Source organism: Panthera tigris, chromosome D4 (genome assembly GCF_018350195.1).
Source record: "Panthera tigris isolate Pti1 chromosome D4, P.tigris_Pti1_mat1.1, whole genome shotgun sequence".
NCBI classification, from domain to species: domain Eukaryota; kingdom Metazoa; phylum Chordata; class Mammalia; order Carnivora; family Felidae; genus Panthera; species Panthera tigris.
The window spans coordinates 70,113,979-70,135,860 of NC_056672.1; the positions used below are offsets into that span (position 1 = coordinate 70,113,979).

At 41.6% G+C, this 21,882-nt stretch overlaps 1 protein-coding gene across 6 annotated transcripts in view; it reads left to right on the forward strand.

The window, feature by feature from the left end:
* The window catches only part of PALM2AKAP2 (PALM2 and AKAP2 fusion), a 505,394-nt gene that overhangs the window by 359,609 nt on the left and 123,903 nt on the right, over positions 1–21,882 (forward strand). For all 6 annotated transcript variants that reach the window (XM_042965217.1, XM_042965223.1, XM_042965222.1 and 3 more), the window contains one exon: positions 16,752–16,837. In XM_042965217.1, coding sequence (XP_042821151.1) covers positions 16,752–16,837 — 86 coding nt within the window. The remainder of the gene's footprint in view (positions 1–16,751; positions 16,838–21,882) is intronic.

Consider the following 21,882-nt stretch of genomic DNA (forward strand, 5'->3'; position numbering starts at 1 on the left):
GTAGAGAATAGGACCAGATGTCTTCTAGGATCTCTTCTAACGATGGCATTTGCTCATTTTGGGGGGGGGGGGTCCTGTTGTAAAGGGCTCTACAGAATTCTGGGACCACACTTGGTCCAGTCTTGGTGAAATGTCATATGCACAGAAACACAGTCCAGCTTCTAAAAATCACTAAAAGGAATTCCCATCTTTGCTTTTAATTCTTTTTTTTTTTTAATTTTTTTTTAACGTTTATTTATTTTTGAGACAGAGAGAGAGACAGAGCATGAACGGGGGAGGAGCAGAGAGAGAGGGAGACACAGAATCGGAAGCAGGCTCCAGGCTCCGAGCCATCAGCCCAGAGCCTGACGCGGGGCTCGAACTCACGGACTGCGAGATCGCGAGATCGTGACCTGAGCTGAAGTCGGACACTTAACCGACTGAGCCACCCAGGCGCCCCTAATTCTTGACGAACCTCAAGAGAGCTTCCTTCTCTGTCTTCTGCAGCTGCTTCTCTTGGAGTCCCTCTGTTTTAGTCAGTACTCTTTGGAATGACAGAATTCTAACTCAAAGTAGTGTTCAAAAAAGATCCTATTTTTTTCACAAAGTTGTGAAGTTCAGGAGTTTTTATTTTGCTTTGTATTCCATGTCTCAGCTTTGTCTTCCTCTCTGCTTGCTTTGTTCTCCGGAAAGCTTTTCCCATATGGTGGCCACCAGTGCCCCCCAGGCTTAAATCTTAGCATTTTACCAAACTCACTGGGAAGGTTCTCCTTTTCCAGCATTCTAAGTCCCAGGGCTGGCTCTCAGCGGGCCAAGTTTGTCACTTTGCATTTGTCATATACTTATCCTAAACTCATCATTGGGACTCTACTTACTTTTGAGGAATGAAGGTGAAGAATGGAGATAACCCTATCTAAATCACACAGACTAGGAATGGAGGACAGCATTCCCAAAGGGGAATTGAGGTGCTATTAGCATAATAAATGGGAATCAGTGTTTGGAAAGGACATAGCAATAACTGTGTATTATGATTCTTTGATTCCTTGCTTCAAACCACTGGTGGTGTTTGTTTGATTGATATAGATAGGTAGATAGGTGGATAGATGGATGGATGGATGGATAGATTGATATGGATACGTAGGTAGGTGGATAGGTGAGTGGTTAGAGAGGGTAGATAGACTTCTGTTTCTTTCTGTCCATCCATCCATCCATCCATCCATCCATCCATCCATCCATCCACTTATCTATCTAAAATCTAGGCAGCTGAATGTATTCTTTTGATTTTCTCTTGCATTTTCCTCTTGCCTTTCCAGCTTGTCTCTTTCTGCTTATTTCCCAAAGTCTGAATTGTAAATGCCTACCTACTGGGCTGGCAAATATTGATCTCTCCTTTAAGGGCAAGGAGGAAGAAAAATGGGGCCAGCTAAAACCAGATTCCTTTGGCAGCTGAGGGGAGGCAGGAAGGGAGGAATTCACATTAATAATTTTTTCCCCATCATCTATCAAATCACCAGAGTGTTCTTATGTCATTTTGAGTTGTGGGTGCTTTAAAAATTTGCATCTGTGTCCAGGAAAGAAGTAGATAAATTTGTACATGATGGTAAAAGAAGACTTTGGGATATAAATACTCTGATGTGGAGTTATGGATGCATCCCAAAAGTCTAGTCAAACAGTGTCTGTATTTTAGCTTCCAGGATGCTGTAGTAGGTCAAGCCAAACTCCCAACTGGGTTTTTAAACTTGAGAAACATCAGGCTTGTTTGTTTCCAATCACACAAGCACTCTTGAATTGAAAACAACAATGGGTCATCAAACAATATAAAAATTAATTGAAATCACCTATCCTTCTGCTGTCAACACATTCAGCCCTGTGACAGTTCATACTCAAACTCTTTATATAAACCAACCCCACCTCCCACACACATACAAGCAGCCTGCTAAGAACATTTAAAATCCCAGTCAAGGACCGTGACCCTATCTCTAGAATCCATCCAGACCACCTCCTGTTTCTTTTCCTGCAACACTTGTCTTGCTCTTTCTCACTCTCTGTCTCTGAGAGGAGGTTCTAATCCCAAACCCTGCTATGGACAAGGTTCTTGGGATTGCCCACATCCAACAGTCAGGGGATGTGTCCTGTTTTACGGCCTGACCCTGTGGTACCCAGGCAGATTCATTTGCTAGTGCTGCTTAAATAACAGGCATTTATTTTCTCATAGTTCTAGAGGCCAGAAGTCCAAGATCAAGGTGTCAGCAGGTTTGGTTAGTTCTGAGACCTCTCTCCTCGGCTTGCAGATGGCTACCTTCTTTCTGGTCTTTCCTCTGTGTGCAGTGCCCTTGGTGTCTTTCTGTGGGTCTAAATACCCTATGCTTGTTAGGACACCAGTCAGACTGGATTAGGGTTCACTGTAAAGACCTCATTTTAACTTAATCACTTCTTTAAAGACTCTGTCTCCAAATACAATCACATTCTGAGGATAGAAGGATTAGACCTTCAATATAATGAATTTGGGGGGGGCACACAATTCAGCTCATAACACCAGACAAGCTGACTTCCCACTGCAGGTCCCCAAATCTGCTAAAAGTTAGGAGTCAGACATTCCCATGTGGCTAAAGCAATTTCTACTTAAGACTAATTAGGAACTATGATCATTTGGGGGCAAAGAAGGGACCAAATCATCACCACTATTTCTGGAAAAAGTTGTTAGCTGAACAATCCAATAGAGGGGCTAATTATGATCCCAGCCCCCAAAAGATTCTAGTAGCTTCTATTTAGATCTGGATATATGTTAGCTCTCCTGGCAACATTTTTCTTAACCACAATTTCCATTGCTGCATATTCCTAGTAGTCTAAAAGTGAAGACACTATGGTATCAAAGGATACAGATAGTGATAGTGACTAACTTTTATCGAATACTTGCTATGTTCCTGGCACTGAGCTGTGGAGTTACATGTATTATCTCATTTAATCCACAACAAATTCCTAAGTGGTTTCCATTACAGTCCTCATTTTACAGGTAAGGAAAACTAAGGCTTTGAGTGGCAAAGTAACTTGCCCCGGTCCCGTGGTTCTCCTGCTGGTACTCACAATGCACTATACTAACCAGCTGTGGCCAAGTCAGTTTTTTAAATTGATGGTTTAATTTTGATCTACTAAAATCTTCAAAAAAGAATTTGTGAGGCTTCTACTAAGGGACATTGCAGAAATTAAATGACATTGGGATTGTAAACCCAGATGCCATCAGGGGCCAGACCCTTAACATTAGTGAGTGACATCAACCCACAAGTAAAACAAGAATGTGGTGGAGACTGAGGCCTGTCAAAGAAGACATATCTCTTGTAAAAAGGTAATAGTGGTCACTCAGCTCTTGGTAATTGCTGCCATATAGAGCTATAGACACTGGGCTTGGTTTTGCCAGTCTCCCAACTTTTTTCAAGAAAAACAAGATGTTTGGGGCCCCTGGCTGGCTTGGTCATTGGAACATACAACTCTTGATCTTGGAGTTATAAGTTTGAGCCCCACTCTGGGTGTAGACATTATTTAAAAATAAAATCTTAAAAAAAAAATGAAAGAAAAGAAAAACTAGATGTTTGGATGTTCCTGTAAATTCTCGTGAGTTTAAATATTGACAACTAAGTCATTTAAAACAGATGAAACAAAGTGCCTTGCAGATGAAACAAAACATGCCTACCAGTCTGAAGGGTCACCATTCCTACCTTATGGGCTGATGAGTGCCATAAGAACCATTCTGAACTTTCCAGGGGGCTCTTTTACAAAAATTCTCTCCTGTACACTTCTACTAGATCCAAGTGGGTTTTTTGAATGGGTAGGTGAATTCCCACAGGTCACCTGACACCACCACAACCCCCCAAGGGGAGGAGAGGAAGCTCTGCTGGCAGGACACCCAGAACTCAGGGAGGAAATAGAACATCCTGGCCACCTGCCAGGGAAGGCCCCTGTTCAGTGAGGGAAGGAGCAGTGTTGGCAATCAGATCGTCCAAAGAGAAAACCTCCTCCACCCAGATGGCCAGCAACCTGAGCACCCAGACTGTGTCTTTCCATTTGTGTCTTCCTAGCCCAAGCACAGTGCCTGGCAAACAGCAGAAATGCAAAGAATGAGGTTGGGGTGGGGAGTAATGTGACTGTTACATTTCTGAAAAATAACAATGGTGATGATATGGAAGACATATCTGTTTTGGGGGAACTCAGGGGCCTGAATGGGGCACGTGCAGTGGGGCTGGAGGGGCAGGATCAGGCAGAAAAGGCATAGCAGAGGCCGGCTTCTTCATACCTCCAAGGGCCATACTCCACCACACCTTCAATCCAATGATACTCTTTTCACAGACAAGAGAGAGAGAAAGTCACAGCACACAAGCTGAGTGGTTGACCCTCCAAAGAGCCCAAGGACCTTGAATATGCCCTTGTCATCACTTACTGTTTCAGTTATTAATATGCATCTCCTCTGAATGAAAACTAAATCCAAGATGGTGGTTTGGGTTTTTATTTAATTTTATATCACATTGTTCTGGGGCTAAATATAAAATATCTTTCCAGACTAGTAAAATCAGTCTGGAAAAGCTAATATTTAGGATGTTATGGAGACTATGACAGAATCTTTTATTGGACTTGGGGAGAAGCCCCTCTGAATGGTAATATCTGCAGGTTATTTTGAGAGTAAACAAGGTTTTAAGCTATTAGTTCTCTAACCTTTGAGTAGGTCCCCTGAGTTTGCTGCAAGTAGCATGTTTGCCTAAAAAGTATTTAATTTCTGAGGACCAGTTCTGGCCAGCCAAAACAAACCATTTTCAAAATTGGTTTGGGCCTCAGAGTCTCACAAAACTCATTTTAAGCACTTCACCATGATCCTTTTTTGCTCTCATTTTCATCCAGTTGGAGTCTGCTATCCCCTTCACATACAGAAGGATGCTTAAAATGCACCTTTGAGAGTAGAGCAGGAGATGAAACACCCAGTTTACCAACTCTTGGATGCTGTGACAGAAAAAGGCTCTTTTCTCCTTAAAGGGAGGTCCAAGACCCCTCAATGTATGGTGGTGGCTGAAAAGCTGTTGCAGCTTCATGCCCAGAAATGCACATGTGTACATGAATACATGGGTTTGTGCATGGATTTTGCATGAGTGCATATGTGTGTCTGCATGTGTTTGCGCACATGTGCATACATAGAGCATATGCATGTGTGCACATACCTTCTTGGTCTCAAGAGGGATGTTCCTTCTTGTCCTTCTCACCAAGGGCACCTTGCTTAGCACAGGTGATTAGCAACTGAGTATTGGAGCATGAGCACTGAACTTGGAAAGCATTCTCCTAATCCCAGGACTGCTTCTTACTTTGTGTCCTTGGGCAAATTATTTTACCTCTCCAAGACTCCTTTTTGCTATCTGGAAAATGAGGATAAAAATAGTGCCTACAGGGGCGCCTGGGTGGCGCAGTCGGTTAAGCGTCCGACTTCAGCCAGGTCACGATCTCGCGGTCCGTGAGTTCGAGCCCCGCGTCAGGCTCTGGGCTGATGGCTCGGAGCCTGGAGCCTGTTTCCGATTCTGTGTCTCCCTCTCTCTCTGCCCCTCCCCCGTTCATGCTCTGTCTCTCTCTGTCCCAAAAATAAATAAAAAACGTTGAAAAAAAAAATTAAAAAAAAAATAGTGCCTACTTCATTTGGAGCTTTTGACTATTAGTGAGATAATATATGTTAAATATAGCACAATGAAGAGCACATAATAAGCACTCAAGAGCTGGTAACTGCTATTATTGTTGTTGTTAGTCCTTCTTACCCCATGCTTGTAGGGAGAGAGTCAGGTGGAATCAGCAAACTGTTTTCTAGCTTAGGGTACTCAACATTTCCACTTCTTCTCCTATGCATGATTACTTCCTTGACCACCCAAAGTTTTTCCCCTGGGGTTTTTTGTGGGGTGTCAAAACCCAAAGTAATGCTCAGAGGCACTAGGTGCTTTCATTGTCTCAATCTTTTCCCATTTCTCAAAAGTTCTGCTGCTCAGGTCACTCTCTGCAGAACCTGATTGTATGGGATTCCATAGGACCGTGTCTTGGAGCTGTTCCTGCATAAAGGAGAACTACCCATGCTAGCTGCCTCAGAGAGGCTCTGTAAACCCTTAGTAACTGTTTGCTGAATTGCACTGGATTGGGTTTGGTGCCAGCCATGGCTGTATATTTTACGCAGTGCCCTACCATAAAACCTTTATTTGATGTGTGCATTGTGAGCTCAGAGGCCAGTTTGAACTGGAACCTCAGGAAGGACAATTTCCCCTCTGTGAATCTTGATTTTTTTTTCAATATGTTCTCAAGATTCCAGTTCTTCTATCTCTGAAAACAAAAGAAATAACATTTGGGGGGGGGGGGTGTGGTAAGAAGGTGTACTGATTAAGAAAGTAGCCTCTGAGGTCAACTTGGATTAAGTATTTCTTGGATTATGTATTGTTGCCATCAATTAGTAGTTCAGTTTTAAGTCTTCTAAGCCTGTTTTCTCATCTGTAAAGTGGGGATAGTATTGTACTTGCCTCATGTACCTGTATGGTATAAGGATTGAATGCGATGATACACAGAAAGACATAGTTTTCAACCCACAGTATGTCCCCAGGACAGTATAGCTGTCATGGCTGGTTTTACCGTGTTCATGTTGGCAGGACAGCAATGGGGTCAAGAAGCCATGGGGGGCACTCTTGGTAAGACTCTGAGGTTTTCCTTTGTTCATTTTTGAGCAACCTGAACATCTACCCCTGAGGCACCCAAAGTGGCTTCCTTTACCCAGGAACGTACAGGTGGGGAAAGGGGTTCACTGACCTCTTCATGAGTTTGAGGAAAATAACTCGTCATCTGAGAGTTATTCTTCTTTCCCAATGGGATCTTCTTAGGGAAAAGAATCAAGAGGGGAAAGTACCCTTGCTGTCATTGCTTCTGGAGGTCCTAGGGCCTGGCCCTTCTATTTGTCCCATGGAAGAGAAATCTGGGGCTCAGGCTCGAAGATGAGCTTCTACCTGGAGCTGGCTGGGCTGGGCTGGGCTGGGGCCACATCCTGCTTTGCTCCTCCAGCCCCCAGCAGGACTTTCCCTCCAGAGGAAGAGGGCCTCATTAGCTTATCCTTGGGTGGGGTTTCCCAAAGCCAAGTGTTTAAAGGCAAATCATTGTTCTAAAGTTCCGCTAAGTTTTAATGACCACCCTTCTGAGAACTCCTCCAAGAACTAAGTGAGATTTTTAAAACCCAAGGATATCCAAAGGCAATTAAAAGAAATATCTGAGTGAGTCTCAATTTGAGACACTCTCTGTACAGTCTTGGGTGAAGAAAAGGTAGATGGGACCCAGGCCCTAGCCCCATTCTTTTCATTGTGAACTGGCAAAATGCTTTCATAGTGGCCTGATCTTATGCCTGTAAGATGAGGTTGACACAGTCTGGTCCCCAGAAAGAACCCTGGTCTAGGAAATCAGGCAATTTTGTCTCTTCCATTCTTAGCTCATCAGACCCTATCCCACTCTTTTCTATCTGAGGTCTCGGTTCTCTCTGTGAAACACACAAGGCTGGGAACTAGACTTCCTTGCAGTTCCGGGGCTGTGTGTGGGTTAGTGGGCTGACGAGGGCTGAGGCAGAGGTGTGTGATGAGGAGGAGAATAGCCAGAGTGGATAGGAAGGTTGGCCACATCAGATCAGGCCTCACCAAAGTCCCCACAAACAAAATAGACACTCTCCCAGCAGTCATCGGGGACTCTACTGTGTCCTCAGTTCTCTCCTTAAGCCAGGCAACATAGGTCATCATCTGGGGTCTATTTTCCCTAATCTGTCTGTGGCTCAGCTCTTCTTAAGACAGCCCATTCCAGGGGCACCTGGGTGGCTCAGTCGGTTGAGCGTCCGACTTCAGCTCAGGTCATGATCTTACAGTTCGTGAGTTTGAGCCCTGCATCAGGCTCTGTGCTGAAACCTCAGAGCCTGGAGCCTGCTTCAGATTCTATGTCTCCCTCTCTCTGCCCCTTCCTTGCTCATGCTTTGTCCCTCTCTGTCTCTCGAAAATGAATGAACATTAAAAAAAATATTTAAGACAGCCCATTCCAGCCATCCAATCAGCATGACCATGGGTGGTGGTAAGGAAGGTACCCAGGAAAAGGTCAGTTAGGGGCTGAGGAGCACCCATCAAGTGGCATTGTGGAGGAGCTTTTATCCTCTCTATCCTGATGGTCAGTCCTAGGCCCCTTCCAACTCCAGTTCAATTTGGGAAACATTTAATGAGCCCTCACCTACATGCCAGCCCTCACTGTGCTGAGGGTGAGGTGGGCCTGGGTGGGGCTTGTGAATGGACAGCCCCGTCTTCAAAGTGCTCAGAGTCCTTAGGGTGCCTAGCTGTCTCAGTCAGTAGAGAATGTGACTCTTGACCTCTGGGTTGTAAGTTCGAGCCCCACCTTGGGGGTAGAGATTCTCAAAATGCTCACAGTCTTACCATCCAGATGTTTTATTTCCAGTGACTACACCTCCACATGCTCCCTATCTCTGGGTTTGCCAGCAAGTGACTAGGTTCACCAGGTCTTGGTTGGCTTGCGAGGAAGGGACCAATACAACCTGTTTGTTTCTTTAGCATCTAGAATGAATTATCACAGTAATGGTGCTGTTTCCCATGCCTTCCACACCCTTTCCCTCAGCGCCTCCCTGTCCTCCTTTGAGCACTCTCTGCTATCCCCCATACCCCACTCTGACGCTCTGATCCCTCCAGCCTGGTGGCCCAAAACCCACACTTCTCACTTCACAGACCCCAGCAGAGGCTAACTGGGTATGAGGCCCAGTCCCTGCCCACAAGTGTTTACAAGCTGGTTGATAAGGGCTCTCTCAGACATCAGTGATGAGCCGATCGATACTGTTAGGAAGACACACTTCAGGGCTTTCCCTACCCAGGCCCCAGTGAGTGCCCCTGATCAGGCCTGTGAGTTCATGGTAGAGGGAGGAGGTGGTGATAATCACTTTGGATACCTCATCAAGGAGCTGGCACTAGAAGTCAAGGCTGAGTCCTGACATCAGCTGTGTATTTAATTTACATGAATTCAAGTGTATATTTCTATCTAAAATAGTGAGAGAAAAATAGACATTTAAAAAGTGTCAGGGATTCTGCCTGCTATTCCAGTCTATGTTCCAGTCCATCAGACCCTATGGGTTGCTTGTGGGACAGCCATCAACTTGTCCCCTTCTTTCTTGCTGACCAAGATCCTGTTTTGTTCCTTTGTTCATCCTCCAAATGGCTGTGTACTCAGAGAAGGCTGACCCAGGGGAGGCCTGACCCGGGGTAAATCTTGATTAATTAGCTCCAGGCCAATTTTGATAATTCCATTTACTTTTTCCACAATTGGTTTAGAAATAGACTAATGCTACATTTTTGACCAGTGAGACTTTGGGTGTGTGGGGAGGGTGCTTTTATGGAAGTATATTTACTCCTCCCTTTTCCTGCCTCTGGATGTTTTCATGACACATGGAACTGCTGTGTCCATCTTGGGACCATGGAAAAAAGTCAAGAGAATTGCAGAGAGGTCACACTGGGGCCACGAGACCATGAGGCCATGGAGCCATTTAATCAACCAACCACCTCTGGTGCCACACTACCATGAGACTTCTTTATCCATGAGTCACTCAATCCTCTATTCTTTAAGCATATATTAAATAGGCTTTTTGTTTACCTGTAGCCAAAAACAACCCCAGTGTGAGGATGACAAGGCAGTTGTTAATCTGCTGTCCCACAGATAGTTTCTCCTTCTATCCATCAGCCTGTGCATCTCCAAACCCTGAGAAATTCTACAGTTTCCAGATCTGTATTTTTTTGTACAACACGATCCTTAGCACAAGTCAATGGCATCATCTGGTACTTAAAAAGGAAATGGACTGTTCCAAAGCTGGCACAAAAAGTAGCTCTGTTGGGTTTTCTGAAGTATGGTGCTATTTTGGACAGTATGGGAGATTTAAGGAATTTTCAAGAGCAGTTTTGACTGTGAAAGATGAGGTCTTTTGTCTTCAGAACATAAATCCTTCAATGAGATGCAACTAACCTGTGAAATAAGCACTGGGTGTAATGGAAACAGGGTGGCTCCGAAAAAGTAGAAAGTGTGATCATTATAGCCTAGTCGTGGAGACAAAATTTAAATGGCAGAATTGATTTAGAGAATGGAACACATATTTATCTAAAGAACTATGATGGGAACTGGAAGTTGATGGGGAAGGCAAGTCTGGAAGGGCTCCTTCCTCTCCTAAGGCCGGGCTAGGTTATGCTACTGTAATAAATGGCCCCCAATCCCATGGCTTAAAACAGTATAAGTTTAGTTCTCATTCATCCTACATGGCCGTTGTGGATTGGCTGTGTCTCTGCTTTGCATTATCCTCACTCTGGGACTTGGGCTAACAGAATTGCGCTACCTCGAACATTGCCATTCACCATGCTGGAGGAGAGTCCCACATCAGCGATTACACACCTCAGCCTAGAAGCGGGAGATGTGCTGCTGCCCACCACACTCATCAGCTGGAACTAGTCACATGACCACCAGCTCTGAGGAGGCCAGGAAGTGAAGTTCTGTTATGTGTCCACAAGAGGAAAGAACTGGAAATATTTGGTGAGCAGCACCGATGACCCACTTTGTCCAAGATCTATCTAAAATCTATGTGGATAGATGAGCTGGAGCAAAGTTCCATTCTCGTGCATGTTTGGGTCCATATTGACTTGTCTTTCTTTCTTACCCTGCTTTCACCTAGCAACACACAGTGGTTCCAGGGGGTCTAGGTATGGCCAGCGCCCTCCCATACAGTGCTACCCTCTCCCTCTTGGTCTCTTATCTTTTATTTTTACTTTTATTTATTTTTTAGTACTAACCAGAATCAGAAATAAGGAAGTCACTCAGGGTTCTCACCTGTGCCATTGGCTGCTTCCCCAACAAGCCTTCTTAGCTGCTTGTCCTCTTCTTTGTTTCATCTAGTCTTATCTCCTTTTGTTCAAACACAAAAGCCATGTTGTCTACAGGTTACTATACTCAAGCCCTCATGGCTACCCTGCTACCAACCCAAATCTCTCAGCTTGCAGATCCTCATGTGTGGCCTTGGCTTCTCCATCCAGACCCTGAGCTCATCCTCCTTCTTTCTGCTTGCACTGCCTTGTCAACTGCACATGTGCTGTTCCCAACAGAAATCAAAGAGGGGCTGTGCAGTTAGTGGAGTGCATCCTGTGAGTTGAGATCAGAGATGTGGGCTCTAGGACACTGGATGCTTGGGCTAATGGATTTCTTCATATGACTGTGCAGCTAGGTGAGAAGATGTGTAAAAAGCAACAACTAGTTGTCCGAATTGTACTTATTCCTGAAAGATCTTTATAAAACTGTCCCTGGGACACCTGGGTATCTCAGATGTTTAAGCATCGAACTCTCGATTTAAGCTCGGGTCATGATCCCAGCATCATGGGATTGAACCCCATGTCAGTCTCTGTGCTGAGCATGGAGCCTGCTTAAGATTATCTCTCTCTCTTCCTCTGCCCTTCTTCTCTGCTTGCTCTCTCTCTCTCTCTCTCTCTAAAATATTTTAAAAAAGAAAGCAGACTGTATAGAAATATAATATGTAAAATAGTATATATGTGTGTGCATAATATATTTATTAATTATCAAAATTCTTAGGTCAAATTCTTTGTAGAGGTTCTTCTCCTGAAATCAGAGGTGATTGTGCTTACAAAACTGACTAATAATAGAAATACATCAGTCTGGAATGTCTTGTCTGTTGCAGTTATACATCTGACCTTTTAAATGTTTGTGCTATTGTTATAAACATTGGCCTTAGTTGAGTGGAAATTCGTCTCAGGAACTTGGGCAGGAAAGCAGATGTTGACAGTCATTGATAAAATCCTAGAGTGGAAGGATCTCAAACAAGCATTCTAGGCTATCCCCCTGCCTATTTGTGGTGCAACACATTTACACATTGGTGGTATGGAAATCACCACTGTGGAAATAGAAGTGGCATTTTCACATGTATAAGCATCCTCCTGTAAAGAAGTGTTGGTCACTTTGCATCTCCAAGTCCTCAGGTAGAGAAGGTCTGCTGCCCTTTGGTGTTCAAATAAAATTTGAACTCTGTCTTGTATATGCAGGTCTAATATCCTGTCCCAGATTCTTATCATCATATCCTCCTCAGATTTCACTTTTGCAGGGAGCTCCCAGGTGCACATGGCCACTCTCTTCCCTCCACCCTGAAGTCCTCATTCTATTTCCACCAAACAACACCAACACAAGACAATTGTGTAGAACAGCTCTCCACTCAAGGTATGAGACTGAGGGGACTTATGTCATGCCACAGCATGATAAGTAATTTAAAATTGATGTTTAAACATCATGGTTCCCCAAAGTCCTTTTTATCACCCTTGGAAATTTCTTACTGTCAATTCTTGTCCCAGCTTCTTTCAAGTTCTCTCCTTCTTCTAAATGGATATCTTCCTTTTACTCCTACTTCCATGATGTGGGATCCATCATACCCAAATGATCCATAAAATTTCTTTTTCTCCAAGACTCAGTTTTCTCCCTGGAAGGAATTTTGCCTCTAGCTTTTAAATTAGCATTTTCCTGTTTTCACAACTTATTGTTAGGATTAATAACACTTTTAATTAAAATGTTAGGTCTATTTTCTCTTACTCTTGCCATGAAATGATAGGTTATCTAATTTTAACTGTTTTCTTGGAGTGTTTGGCTGGCTTAGTTGGTAGAGCATGTGACTCTTAATCTCAGGGTAGCAAGTTCAAGCCCCACATTGGGTGTAGAGCTTACCTGAGGGAGAAAAATGGATGTTTTCTTTATTGGAGGCTAAAATATTGAGAATACATATATATTTAAGTTTCATGTCTCTTTCGTATGGCCATATATCCTTTAATACAAATTTTTTTGCCTACAAAAGGATTATAGCAGAGAAAAGATTCTTCCCCACATGGGAAAGATATGGGAATTGGAGGTGCCTGGCTGGCTCAGGTAGTAAAGCATACAACTCTTGATCTCAGGGTTGTGAGTTCAAGCCTCACATTGGGTATACAGCTTTCTCTCTCTCCCTCTCTCTCTCTCTCTCTCTCTCGATACAGAAATACAGAAATCAATACTTGTAAATGAAATTTCTATACAACAAAGGAATTACTTTTGCATAAAGTTGAAAGTGCTCTATACAAAATGAATTTCATTTATAATTTTGGTTATATATTGTATCTATTAGCTACTATTACAATAATGCTGCTTGACAGATCAGCCTCAAACTCAATAGCTTTTATTGTCATGCATGTGTAGCTGAGCTAGGTGTTGGCTGATTAAGACTTGGCTTAGCTTAGCTCCAAGTGTAGATAGGGTCCAATTCTGCTCCTCATGACTCTCAGTCCCTTGCAGGTCAACTGGGGCATGTCCTTCTCTTGCTATAGCAGAAATGCAAGAGGGAAAGCATCACCATCAAGCATATTTCAAACCTTTGCTTTCATTATGTGCACTAGCATCCCACTGGCCAGAGTAAACATCAGTGGGACAGGGAAGAAAATTTCTCCCACAGTGGGAAAGGAGGGGAATGAATATTTGCTGAAATGATAATTCAAAATATTCTGTGAAGTAAACATCATATAATTGTCCATGCCCAACATCTGTGTCTCTCTGCCAGCCAGATCCAACAGGTGCCAACAGTGGCTTAAACCAAGAGGGGCTATTAGTCTGTTGAATGCAAGGGGTGTCAGGGAAATAATCCTTTCATGTGGGAGCAAAGATTGCTCTCCCAGAAACATGCATTTAAGAAAAAGCTAGCAACCTCTTTGTAGCAGTTTCTCTAGAGGAAACCGTAGGTCAGCTCACCAAACTGACGCAATTTCTACATCCTAGTCAGAAACAACTATTTGCACCTTGCAATAAATTGAGCGCATGGATCTTGAGTAATCCATTGTGCACATGTCCTGTAAAATGAGGCTCTCAAGGATCCAGAATATAAAACAATGCAATTGATGCTAATATATTAAAATTTAATTAATCACATATTAGTTTCTTAAAAGTGTCATGAAAAAATCATTCCTGTTCCCATTTGTCCAATTGGTTGGTCTTTTCAAAAATGCTAAAGTATAAGTCTTTCTTGTACATGTCTTTGGTTTCTTGATTGAGCACAGAAGCTGGCAAAGTATATCTTCTTAAAGAATTATTATATTGGGTGCCTGGGTGGCTCAGTCAGTTAAGTGTCCGACAGTGGCTTAGGTCATGATCTTGCAGTTCACGAGTTCGAGCACCGCATCAGGTTCTCTGCTGTCAGTGCAGAGCCCACTTCGGATCCTCTGTCTCCCTTCCTGTCTCTCCCAGGGAGAGCTATGCCCCTCCCTCACTCGCACTCCTCTTTCTCTCTCTCTCTTAAAAATAAATATTTAAAAAAATTTATTAAAAAATTATATCATTTTTATTGCATTAATATAAATTGACACAAAAATCATTATAATACTATACATAAAAATATATGGACTCCTATAATGAATATTTTATGTAACCCCACCTTGCTTAAGAAATCATTCCCCACAACCACACAGTTTGTTTAATAATAACACTATTGAGAAAATTATGGTGATGGCACAATTATTACGTTATACATTGTTGGTGGTATCGTAAAATTGGCATCACTGTTTTACAAGGCGATATGGGAACATGTGCCATTAGCCTTAACAGTACGCATACATTTTGCATAGGAGTCCTTTTGAAGGATATTATTCGTAAGAAGAAAAGCATTTAGACAAAGTATTCATTTTAGCATTATCTATACTGATGAGAAATTAGAAATGACCTAAATATACAACATTTTAAAATTGGAATATTAAATTTTATTTAAAATTTTTTAAATATATTTTAAATATATTTAAAATATGGAATTAATGGTATACCTACTCAGTGGGTATTTATAGAACTGGTTAAACTGGAAATTTGAATATTGCCTAGCAAAATGTTTTTTTTATTGTGCTAAAATGTATATAACACATTGTAACCATTTCTAAGTATATGGTTCTGTGCGTTAAATACATTCACAAAGTGGTACAACCATCATCACTATCCATCTGGTAAAATACATCTTATGGGCCAAATCTGGCCCAGTGCCTGTTTTTGTAAATAAAGTTTTATTGGAACTCAGCCATGCCCATTTGTTTATATGTTGGCTGTTGACTGATGTCAGTTGGCTGTTTATGTGTTGTCCATTTTGCTCTGTAGTGGCAGCTTGAGAAGTTGCAACACAAATGGCAAGACCACAAAGCCTAAAATGTTTACTATGTGGCACAAAAAATGTTTGCCAGTCCTGATTTAACATAATGCTAGATAATTGAAATTTTGGAATTTAGGCTATTCACACAGGTTTGGAATGAATATTGTCCTTGAGTTACCCTTAGGCAAAATTACTTCTTAAGGAAATCGACAACGTAAGCAAATATTACGCAGCCAATTTTAACCTGTTTAAGAAAACAATCTTTTTAATACTTTAGGCTGTGAGCATTCATATCCCAGCAGGCAGTTATTATACCAATTATAAAATTTGTATCTACTCGTTAAAGTAGACCCTTAAAAACTTTACTAAGCATTACTTTTTAGCTTTTAGGAAGATGACTCTTGGAGTGCCTGGGTGGCTCAGTCTATTAAGTGACTGACTCTTGATCTAGGCTCAGGTCATGATCTCACGGTTGATGGGATTGAGGCCTATGTCAAGCTCTATGCTGACAGCATGGAGCCTGTTTGGGATTCTCTCCCTCTTTCTTTTTGTGCCTCCCGAACCCCCAAAATAAATAAATCAACTTAAAAATAATAAAAAATGAAAGACTTTAAAAAAAATATAACTTTATCTGCAATAAATCTGTTTTTAAAAATATACTTGTCATTACTTCAAACTTTTCCCTAATATAGACCATTCCACCTGATTCACACACATAATTGCATCTGAATTGGTGTAGTTAGGCTATATTGCGTTCATGGGTATTTCTAAATACCAACCCCTGATCTCCTTTTTGAAGTGAAGAGAGCAAAACCTTGTATCTTGTCATGTGTCTACACTTGGAGATCATCTGGAAGCTTAAGGAAAAAGGAATACTAACATTTATCAAGACTTGGGGAGAAAACATATAGATTTTAAAAGAGGGGAGGTGGATGGGGGATGGGCTAAATGGGTGATGGGCGTTAAGGAGGGTGTTTGTTGGGATGAGCACTGGGTGTTATATGTAAGTGATGAATCACTGGGCTCTACTCCTAAAAACCAGTAATACACTGTATGTGAACTTACTTGAATTTAAATTAAAAAATAAAATAAAAGTGAATATAAACTTTCGGTCATTTCCAGTATGTGTATGGAATCTAGGGCAGTGAATAATCTGGAGTCAGTTCTATTGGGTGTTGAATTAGATTCAGATGTGTGTGTTTCTGTGTGCTGGGATTCACGTTAAGCCCCCAGTAAGACCTCAGTATGAGGTCTGGATTCTGGAAGAGTTCATTCCAACTTCTTCTCACTCTGGACTGAGGGTAGAACTGTCTATAAGATACAGAATTTGAACAGTGGACTCCAAAGTTGGAGATCAGATAAACAGAAAGGAGCTACTGATTGGCCCCTTTGGAAAGTACACTTTCCCAGTAACTGCCCAGCAGGTTAACTGTGTGGTGCGACATCAGTTTCCTTTATAACACACACAGGATAGGAATGTGCAAAATGTCAGTTAGGTGTCTATCCATGCCAGCTGAATGCATGTGACTCAAATGGCATTTGTTTTGTTTTGTTTTGTTTTCAGGGGTCGGGTGGGAAAGTGTGCTGCTAAAGGGAGACGAGGCAGCCTCAGATGCCACAGAAACATCCAGTGCAGACATGACTATCAAGGTAAGAGATGCTTTCTCTGGTTGGGTTCTCAAAGGGCATCTCCAGAGGAAAATGAGCCTATGGAAGACTTCTAGGGGCAAAATGAGCACTGCCTCTCAATGCTGCTGGGATTGTCTCTCTATTCACTGGAGCCTCAGTGAGTCAGCCAGACATAAGATTTTCTGAAATTTGGCATCTGGATTAGGAAGCCACCTGAAAGCTAGAATCCAACATGTGAATTCCAGTAGGCTTGTTGCAGGGTCTCTACTGAATATGTACATGTAGGTTGTCTGCAAGTGGCAACCCCATGGGCACAGTGGAACAAATCTGAACATTCGGAGCTGAGAACCCGGGCCCCACTGTGCATGGTGAAGAAAGGTCAGAGAGGCATAAAGTAGCTTTGATCTTGACTCAAGATTTCCAGTGATGTCAGCGGGAAGGCAGCACATGGCCCACTCCAGCTGGAACACTAATGGCCAAAAGTTTACAAAATGAGTCATCTGGCAATCAACCTAATTATCACTGTTCAAATTAAATGCATAAATTTATAATCATTGCCTAGATTGAAGAATCCATAGCAAAGTGTATCAGACTCAACCACTTGCCCTCTATTACTAGATTAGACACAAAAGAATGGTTCCTCCTTCTTAAAATTCTGTTTATATTTCAGTTAACAGAGGCTGGGAGTAGGAGGCTTTCTAACATTTTTGCTTGAATGACTAGAATTTAAATATATGCCACATGCGAATTTTTCTTTGAAAAACAAAAAGTACTATCTACCCCACCCCACCCCCACCTGTTTAAAGTAAGCTCTAAGCCCAATATGGGGCTTGAACTCACAACCCCCCAAGATTGAATGTCACCTCCTCCATGAACTGAGCCAGCCAGGTACCCCAAGTGGTGTCCCTTTTTACATTGAGATATCCCTAGAGATATTTCACTCCTGGATTTATCAGTAGAGATTGTGCAAAAGAATATACAGGATGAATTTATTCAAGCTTTCCTTTATAATGTGAAGGCTGGACTTAAATTATCTGTGTTGAAAATGTTAGAGAAAGCAAACAAAAATGCCACAGTGAAATTAAATGAAAGATGGGGTAATCACCTGCTTGGTCAAAAGAGTCAACTAATCTAAACAATTTAACTATCCAGTACTGAAAGTTCATTTTCTTAAAATTATGTTATTATGTTTAGCAGAATTAGCAAGACAATAATATAGATTCAATGGTGTATTTGCGTTTCACTGGCTGTTATTGCAAAGACAGAAGTTTGTATCTATAACCGCATCAGACAGAGAGGGATGGGTGGATGAGCTTGATGGATTTTTATTTGCTATTTTGGAATCTGTCATCATTTTAAGAATTCATTTCTGAAATGTGTTACTAGTGTAGCTGCAGATGTAGTGCAGACATTGAAATGATCAGAGAGACTAGAGTTTGTGTTATAAAAGCAAATGGCATGTTCTGATAGAAGCAAGTCTTGTCCAAGTCCCATTTGTTTAGTTAATTTATTTATGTTGAGAGAGACAGAGGGTGGGAGCAGGGGAGGGGCAGAGAGGGAGAGAGAGAATCCCAAGCAGGCTCTGTTCTGTCAGCGCAGAGCCTGATGCAGGGCTCAATCTCACAAACCACAAGATCATGACTTGAGCTGAAACTAAGAGTCAGGCACTTAACCGACTGAGCCACCCAGGTGCCCCCAGGTCTCATTTTCTAAGGTAGCTACTTAATCAGTCCACTGATCCTTGCAACCAGGATCTTGACTGAAGTTGTATTTGGGTCTGGCCAGTTGAGATGTCATTCTTGATCTCTCCTCTTCTTTAATAAATAGCTGGGAATGTTTAATAAGAACAGAGGATTTTTAGTTCTCAAGAACTGAACCCACCTGAAGAATGGATACCATACACTTTAAAAAGTTAAGCAAAATAGAAATATATATAAATACACCAATAAATTTCTACAAATATTATTAAGTTCCTCTATTAATGTCAGTCTATTCTCCCTAAAGAATTTGTGAAACTTCTGGTGGATATAACTTAGGGAAGTACTTCTGTTTAGATCTTCTGCTTTGAGTTTCCCAATTATGTAGCAATCATCAATTTTTTCCTTTAGTTATTACTGTGGTTCCTACCCTACACTGCTTTATGTATCCATCCTGTCTTTGTACCCATCCAAAGTACTATTTTTTTCCTGTGTCTGTAAGTGCCTGATGTTCATTAATTAACTACAGACTCCTCATCATATATCTATATGTGTACCACTATTACTGTTTCTAATAACTACTTTACATATCCTTGCAATATTAGCTATCCCTGTCTTCTGCCCTGGGAAAACAAACTATTCTGTTAAAACTCTAACTACAATAAAACTTGATTCATTGACACTTGCCAAGGGGAATATCAGGAGCAATCATTGTAATGGTTTGGTTTCCTCCATATTGCTCTTTTTATAATAGATGTACCTATCTTCATGCTTAGAAATTTTCTTTCTTAAAATGGTACAAAATTGTTTGCAATGTCATAATTGTCTGAATGTGATTTTGTCTACTACAGGTAACCTTTTAATACTATATCTTAGTTTGAAATGACAAAGTCGTGCTACTAAAAATGGACATGACTCAGAAGAGTGAATTCATTCGTAAATAAACTTCTGTCATTCTGAGGAACATTGAGCTAGGAGCATTTATATTAAAAACACCCTCTAAATACACTTATGTGAGTAGGAACATCATATGGGCCTGCTCAACAATTTTAAATCACTTGGCTTAGTAGGTTGAATTGTGAACCCATTCTTCCCCCAAAAAAGGGATGTCCAAGACCTAAACCCTGGTACTTGTAAATATGACCTTATTTGGAAAATGAGTCTTTGCAATTCAATTAAGAATCTCTAGATGAGGTCATCCTGGATTAAACCAGTAGATCCTAAGTCCAATGATATGTGTCCTTATAAGAAACAGAAAGAGAGGAAACACACCTGGAAAAGAAGGCCATGTGAACAGACAGAGGCAGAGATTGGAGTATATGAAGGCCCAAACCAAAGAACACATGGAGCCACCAGACAAGCTGGAAGAGGCAGGGAAAGATGCTCCCCTAGAACCTCCAGAAGGAGCATAGCTCTGCCAATACCTTGATTTTAAAGTTCTGGCCTCCAAAATTGTGACAGAATAAATTTCTGTTGTTTTAAGCCACCAATTTTGTGGTAACTTATTATGGCAGCCCTGGGAAACAGATATTCTCAGATCTACCAAGAATTGTACCTACTTTTCTTCAGTGCCAATGCCATAGATGCCAAAAACCAATATTAGACACACCCATTACTATTTTCTTATTATACCATGTTCACGTTTTTTTGTTTAATTCAAGTGTCAGTTAACACAATGTTACATTAGTTTCAGGGACACAACATAGTGATTTGACAAGTCTAAATGTTATGTTATGCTCACAAGTCTAGCTACCATCTGTCATCGTACAACACCATGACAATACCACTGACTATACTCCTTATGCTGTTTTTACTTTTGTTTTTTTACACTGCTGCAGGTGATTCTTACGGTCATGCAAGTTGTAGAAAATACTGATCCATGCTTTTTTTTTTTCAATCAATGTCTAGGCAAGCAGCAAAACAGAATAAGATATAATATAGGAGCTGTCCTAAAGTATAACTATCTTTGTGTTCTTTTTTTTTTTTTTAATTTTTTTTAACGTTTATTTATTTTTGAGACAGAGAGGCAGAGCATGAACGGGGGAGGGTCAGAGAGAGGGAGACACAGAATCCGAAACAGGCTCCAGGCTCTGAGCTGTGAGCACAGAGCCCGACGCGGGGCTCGAACTCACAGACCGCGAGATCATGACCTGAGCCGAAGTCGGCCGCTTAACCGACTGAGCCACCCAGGCGCCCCTATCTTTGTGTTCTTGTGAACAGGCACAGGCTGAACTAGGTTAGTGGTTCTCTTGAAACAAGAACAGGTAAAAACAACTTTTAAACAGTGAACATAGTAGGGATGCCTGGCTGGCTCAGTCAGTGGAACGTGTGACTCCTGATTTTGGGGTCATGAGTTCAGGCCCAACACTGAATATAGAGATTACTTAAATAAATAAACTAAAAAAAAAGTGACCATAATATATCCAAGTGTCCATCAACAGATGAATGGATAAGTTCATTATAAATTATCCCTGTGACTTATTCATTCCATAACTGGAAGGCTATATTTCCTAGTCCCCTTCACCCATTTTGCCCATCCCCCACATCTGCTGCCCTCTGGCAACCATCATTTTGTTCTCTGTACCTGTGGGTCTATTTCTGCTTTTTGTTTGTTTTTTCATTTGTTTTGTTTTTTAGATTCTACACGTAAGTGAAATCATATGGGGTTTGTCTTTCTCTGTTCGACTTATTTCACTTAGCATAGTACCCTCTAGGTCCATCCATGTTGTCACAAATGGCAAGATCCCATCCTTTTTTTATGGCTAAGTAATATTCCTGTGTGTGTGTGTGTGTGTGTGTGTGTGTGTGTGTGTGTGTGTGATCTATCCATGGACACTTACCATTGTTAACTAGAAGAAAAGGGAACTCATATTCCAGGATAACTTCTATATTATGTCCTATTCTGTTTTTTGCTTGCCTAGACATTGATTTTTTTAAAAGGTATGGATCAGTATTTTCTAAAACTTGCATGACTATGAGAATCTCCTGCAGCAGTGTAGAAAACAATAGTAAAAATACAGCTTCCCAGGTTTCTCCTTTCAAAATTCACATTCAGGAGATCTGAGTTTGAGAATTAGCATTTTTAATGAGCACCCCAGGTGACTTTTGTGGTCAGTTTGGGAAAACATTGTCTCAGCATTCAACCGAGGCAGTGTCAGGTGTGGCCACATGAGCCCTATCAATGCTCCTGGCTCTCCAGTTCCCAATGAGCCTGAGAAAGGACTTTCCTGTCCCAAACCCTTTGATTCCATTCCTTTTGAACACTGACCAAGGCTTAGACATCTCCTCCTGGCATTGAAGATTTCCTTACTCTAACTGTAATTTCATTTCTAGCCTTGTCTTCCACTGTGTCTCTGTACCCAAACTTGC